We start from the raw sequence: 6,000 nt of genomic DNA, 5'->3' as shown, positions 1-6,000 counted from the left end.
GTAATCTGAAAACTACTTACAGAAAAATTCCTTCCAGAAAACTGGACATCTCCAATATAAACTAAAATACCAGTTAAATACTCAGGAAAAAAAAAACCCACTACAATACAAAACACACAAAGAAATCCCTCCTGAAACGTTGGTTGAGTGACAAAATAAAACTTCATATGGTGTCAAATGAAGAAAAAGCCAATAATTTCTTTTAAGATGGGCAAATTTGCATAAATAATGTCCAATTCAACAGAATTTTTGTAGATGAAGGTGATGGCAGTTTCATCATGACTGGTGCAGAAAAATGGGGAAAAAAAAGAAATTTGAATAACAACAGATACAGAGCTGAGAATGAACCCTCAACACAACCACTTTGGGGAAGTATACTGGAAAGTTAATTTTCTGTTTCAGCTGCATTTAATCTATTAAGAACCAAGAGGATTAAATTTTTTCTACTGACATTAGTTCTTAAACAAAAATGATCTCACCATTTTAAGAGACGCTCTATGACAAAAGCAGCGTGAGTTCAAATTCACTTTAAAAATCTTATAAACTATTTGTAAACTGAAACACAGGTAACTGGAGTGATGCTGGCTTTTTTCAAAGCTCATGTTTTTCAATAATGCTCAGATATAGCAGCAGAGGACTCAATTTATACTGCTATAGACACAAATAGAGACTGTTTGAAAAAGTCAATGTAGTTTTTACAGAAAGGACAAATTCAAAGACAAAAAGTGGATCATCACTCCATAACAGCTGAGGCTCTGCTGGTTACATGTTCCATATAAGGAACCAAGACAGGTTCCATGTAAAACACTAAAACTGTCTAAAACTAAAATTAAACTCCCTTATCATCTAATTCTGTATGAAATGCCAATCTTGTTTGGCAGATCACTGAACTTATCTGGACTATGCTGAAGTAAGAGAATGCCAGTGTATGACCCAAAATATTCCACTGCCTATTTCGTCAGTCAGAAAAAGACTCCATCAAGGCTGCTTGATATAGTCTCAAGGCTGCTTAAAAATTTATAAACAAAGCAACTGCTATTAGAAAGAACCACAGTGACGAAAAATATTAGATAGTGCTCAGACTTACTTAAAAATTTAAAATGAGCAGAATTAAAAAGAAGGTTTTTAGATCCCCAGGCTGCCAGAGTACTTTGATACAAATGTTTTCCCTCTGTTACGTCAGAGATCCATCCTAACAAGGGACTGGCTGGCTGTATATGAGAAGCCCACAAAAATGCAAATGTCTCCAGTCAGCATACATGGGATGAGAAGCAAAAATAAAAAAAAAGATATATCTTTCAATCTTTTCATTTGAAGGAGTTTCTTTTAGCACTTACTCTCTTGTGCCCTATTTTAGGCAAGGAATGATCTTTAAGTCACCCATGTTACTTTAAGCAGTGTAATTTGAGAAACACACAGAGAAAGTCACAGTGAACATTAAAAGAGGAAAAACTTTCCAAACTGGAAATATAATTAGAACTATCAATTAGGCACATAACTTTTGGAATAAAAAATAACATAGAAATCCAAAGTCAAAAAGCAAACAATCTATTGCTTCACCCCTCCCCAAATCCCAACTACTGCTTTCATGGCATAAGTGGCAGAGCCTTACGCTTTCAAAAGCACAGCTTTAGAGGACCACAGATATCTTACATGAAAATGTGAATTAGTCAGTAAATCTAATTTTCTTTTGTTTTACAAGATGCAGGATTTATTCTCGTGATAAAGCAGTTACTTCTTACTTCTAAGTGCCAAAAAACTCTGAAGAGCCAAAAGCTTGAGAGCAGTAACTGTGAGCTGTAAATCATACTAGCTTTTAAAAGCTAACACCAATATACCTACTGTGACAAAACAAATAGCAATTCAATCCAGCTTAACAGCTGAAAGTTATATTTTACTTTGAGCATTATGTTTTTCTGACCATTTTTGGTATGCCAAAGCTACTGCATTTATAGGTGCATCATAAAACTACTTTTATAGTGCATCATAAAACTACAAATGCAAGCCAAACTTTTCTGTGCTGTGACCTGCATCATTCTGAACGTTTTCACTCTCCCTACTTCCGTTGCTTTGTTAAAATGATCCACCAGCAACCCATTTTTTTCTGCGAGGGCAACCTACTGCAAGGCTCATCTGGAGTTTCCAGAGTTACTGTTTTTCAAGGAGTTGAGTTTAGAACCACAGTTCCTCACAGGAAAACAAAGTTAGATTTTTCTTACCATTTTCATCTACAGCAAGTACACTTGCTCCCTTCCCTAAAAGCTCTTGAACTACAACCGTTAGTCCATTTCGAGCAGCAACATGCAGAGGTCTGTGAAGACAAGCAAACTCATATATAAACCTTACAACAAGTCATGAAGTAAGATAGGTAGCTTGCATCTAGTTAAATGTAATACTTATACTTCTGTGTTATTTACACATTTTTTATACAAATATTATAGATGTAATAACTAAGATGGGAAACTCAGCAAATCTTTTTTCTTATTGCAAAGAAACTGTAAAATACCAATTGTGAACATTCTTCTTTCCATGGCAGCACACAGGGAGGAAACAGCTGCTAGTAAAGATGTGCCTGCTTATGGACTTTATCATGTTAAAAAGTCAGAAACACTTGGCACCCTATGCTGATAAATCCCCACTCAGCTGCTGTAACAGATACTGTCACATGTGAGAGTAAGTGCATATCACTGCCATCACTCACTGGAGCTCTAACAGCAGAATGGCAGCCCTTTGCTGCTACATGTAAATACCCATAAGAGATGCAGAAACACTTCATCAATCTGCCTTCTAGAAACCACTATATTCCATTGTGATTAGAGATGAAAAAATATTTCACAGTATAATGCATGAAGCAAGAAAAGCAGATTACTTTTCAAAACCTCAAACTACTAACCATAAATCAATTTTGTGTTGACTTGCTCTATAAAGGAAAGTGTAGCTTTATCTCAAATATTCTAATTATATCTTTTTCAAATGCAACAGTTTTTCAAAATTGGTTCCCATTGGCTTAAATAAAACCTTACTATCACGCAGCAGGAAACAAAATTATCAGCTTACTTCCCTTCTGCTTTATATTGCTCTTCATTCATTCTAAGATTCCTGAAGTTGTTTGAATTAACTATAAGCTGGAAAAAATGCCTTACTTATATATCAGAAATGCAAAAGATACAAACAGAAGCAGCTGTATCTATGGTGCTTACATTAAAGTATTAAAAATGCAAGAATTACCACACCCCACAGATACACTGAAAAATGTACTGTAATTAAAATAATTTTACTGTAGAGACCAACAATTTTAATGCTTATCTTGCCACAAAGAAGGACTTTGTTTAAGCTGTTCAGAAAGTTAATTTAGTTATTAAACGTTTGCTAAAGTAGTATTATTTAAACAACGGTTAAAACCTTGCAATTTATATACACACTTTAGAGAGGTGCAAATGTGTACCTATTTTATCCCATGACATCTCTTGATCGAACTATTTGAGCCAAGGCATGTGGGTGGAATTACATGAGCCTATGGTAGCATACTTTCCCACATCTGTTCCCATCTCCTTTTTGCTTTTCCTTCTCCCAAGACATCCTTGTTTAAAGCCAGAAATGAGGCAATCAATCCTTTCCTGCTTTCTGGTTATTTCATGCTGCCTGAGGTGCACCATGGTGAGCAGCAAAAGCAAAGGAAGAATTCTTACTATTTTAACTCCTTAATTCAAGCAGGTCTCAGGGAATACTTGGAAGCACTGTATGAGCTTGAATATGGCAAGATTGCAGAAGGGACATAAGGCCAGAATAATATGTGAGTTGCTTACAAGTTCCAGTGTAAGGTGGTTTTTGGTGATTTTTTGGCTTTTTTTTCCCTAAATGGTCTGTGATACCATTACTGAAGCAGTCTAATAATTCATGTGCATAACTCAGCTATACATTGTGTGCCAAGTATTCTCTGAACACAAATGCATTCTCCAAAAGGAAAAAATGCAGAAGAGTCATTTTAGTAACCCATCTTGACTGGTATGACATACCACACATTTCTAAGGTTTCCTCGTGATTTAGGCTAACCAAATAGGTTTAATTCTATTTGAGAGACCATCTTCAGGAAGGTTTAAGAAGAGTGTATTCTCCATGATATTTAATAGACAACAAAGTTTCACCCTTGAAACATGAAACAGAAAGCATGCTGAAGAATAAAAGCACACTTCAGGCAGTTATGTTTTTTAAAGTAGCTATCTTTGAAGACTAAGTCTTAGTTTGCCTCTAGTTGTTAAATGAAGTGATTTTTAATTGAAAAACTGGATAATTTTTAAAATGGAAAAATTTCAGTTTACAGGTAATCACAGTGGATTGCAGTAACTCCACACATGAATCACAATAATGTAAGTTTTACTTATCATCCTATTCACCCACAAGAAAAAAAAATATCCAGAGCTGTAAGTATGAGCAAAACACCCTTTCAATTCCAAATTGGTTCAACTCTTGGTACCTATTAACAGTTTAAATTCAGTAAGTTTGAAAAAAAATCTAAAAAATATTCCTCTTTATGAGCAAGATACACACCAAGAACTCATCTTTCAAACACGCTCCCTGCTGATACGTACGTTTGCAAGGCTGCGTTGGTGGCGTTGATGAGGTTTCTATCTGTAATCTTCTCCAGGATTAACAAGGCACTAGTTTCATGACCCTTAACACAGAACAAACATCTGTCACATAACAAATATTCTTCACAAATTGTTTTGCGTGTTTTCTCAAAGTAACAATACTTTCAAACAGTGCTTGATAACACAAAGCTCAGCACTGATAAGTCAGACCGTGCACACACCTTGCTGCAAGCCAAGTGGAGTGCTGTGTTCTTAGAATTGTCTTGCAAAGTCAGATCAGCCTTAGCACTGCTAACCAGTACCTCTGGGGAAATAAAGACTTTTATTAACTAAAAGCATATTCCTTAAAATCCAAACGGTAAAATGAAAACAGAATTTTGGCAAAATATATTCACAAGAACATGAACTGTAAGGCTACTTCACCCACAGTAAGATTAACAGAGCTAAAAGCAGAAATACATAAAGCTTTCTCTTTACCAACTGTATTCGTCTGTCCATTTTCTGCAGCCATCATTAAAGGTGTTTTCCCAGAAGAATCTACAGCATTTACTTGAGCACTGTGACCAAGCAGAAGCTGTAGACACTCAACGTGATCTGTAAAAGCTGCTGCATGCAGAGGTGTTCTACAACAGATCAAAAGACAATATGGCCATGTTCAGCCATGCTTTCTACTGTATTCAAAGGGGCATCCCTGCCTGTGATCCTACAAATAAAAAAGACTCTGCAGTCTCTCCCACTGATCCTTTGCAATCAGTATTGCTGGAGTTGTGATTGCTGCCTTTATAAAAGTCCCTTTCTAGGTTCAACTAATGCCACCCACACAGTTTATAATAGAGATACAATTTGATTCAGAAAAAATAAAAGATGCATAAAGCTCTATCCACAAAATGAAAAAAATTTAAAATGTGCTCTAAGTTGCCTGTATAATAAAAAGTTGATTCAAGTTTACTGAATCAGAACAGGATTTTTAAAATCTAAAATTTATTTCTAGCACAGAATAAAACAAAAACCTTCAAAGAATAAAACAAGGGGGAATGAGGAATTAATGTTAAGTAGCAAATACAAACCCCCCAAACAAATGAAGAATTTAGCACAGCCACTGTATGACATTACAGACATTCCTTCTGCATTTGCACTCTTACCTTCCTTTTGAATCCGTTGAATTTACAATACCACCACCTAGTGTATCAATTAACATTTCCGCAGCACCTTCATTGTCATTTATCCTACAATGAATTAAACAGACTGTTATTTACAGAATGATAAATGTTTTGTTAAATACAGCAATGAAATTTATGAAGAATAATTTTGTACTTCCTTACACAGCACAATGCAAGGGACTGAAAGAATTTCCTTCCATTTTCTGAAAAACTTCCTGTTCCAGGAGCAGCTCTACACAACTGTCGTGACC

At 35.5% G+C, this 6,000-nt stretch overlaps 1 protein-coding gene across 1 annotated transcript in view; it reads right to left on the bottom strand.

Annotated features, from left to right (window-relative positions):
• ANKRD28 (ankyrin repeat domain 28) overlaps positions 1-6,000 on the bottom strand; it is a 75,429-nt gene that overhangs the window by 4,866 nt on the left and 64,563 nt on the right. The window contains exons 20-25 of the mRNA XM_014307301.2: positions 5,912-5,999; positions 5,732-5,815; positions 5,067-5,212; positions 4,811-4,893; positions 4,590-4,672; positions 2,220-2,311 (exon numbers count right to left, since the gene is read on the bottom strand). Of these exons, the coding sequence (XP_014162776.1) occupies positions 2,220-2,311; positions 4,590-4,672; positions 4,811-4,893; positions 5,067-5,212; positions 5,732-5,815; positions 5,912-5,999 (576 nt within the window). The remainder of the gene's footprint in view (positions 1-2,219; positions 2,312-4,589; positions 4,673-4,810; positions 4,894-5,066; positions 5,213-5,731; positions 5,816-5,911; position 6,000) is intronic.

Source organism: Geospiza fortis, unplaced genomic scaffold (assembly GCF_000277835.1).
Source record: "Geospiza fortis unplaced genomic scaffold, GeoFor_1.0 scaffold95, whole genome shotgun sequence".
NCBI classification, from domain to species: Eukaryota; Metazoa; Chordata; class Aves; order Passeriformes; family Thraupidae; genus Geospiza; species Geospiza fortis.
This window is presented reverse-complemented; position numbering and strand designations above follow the sequence as displayed.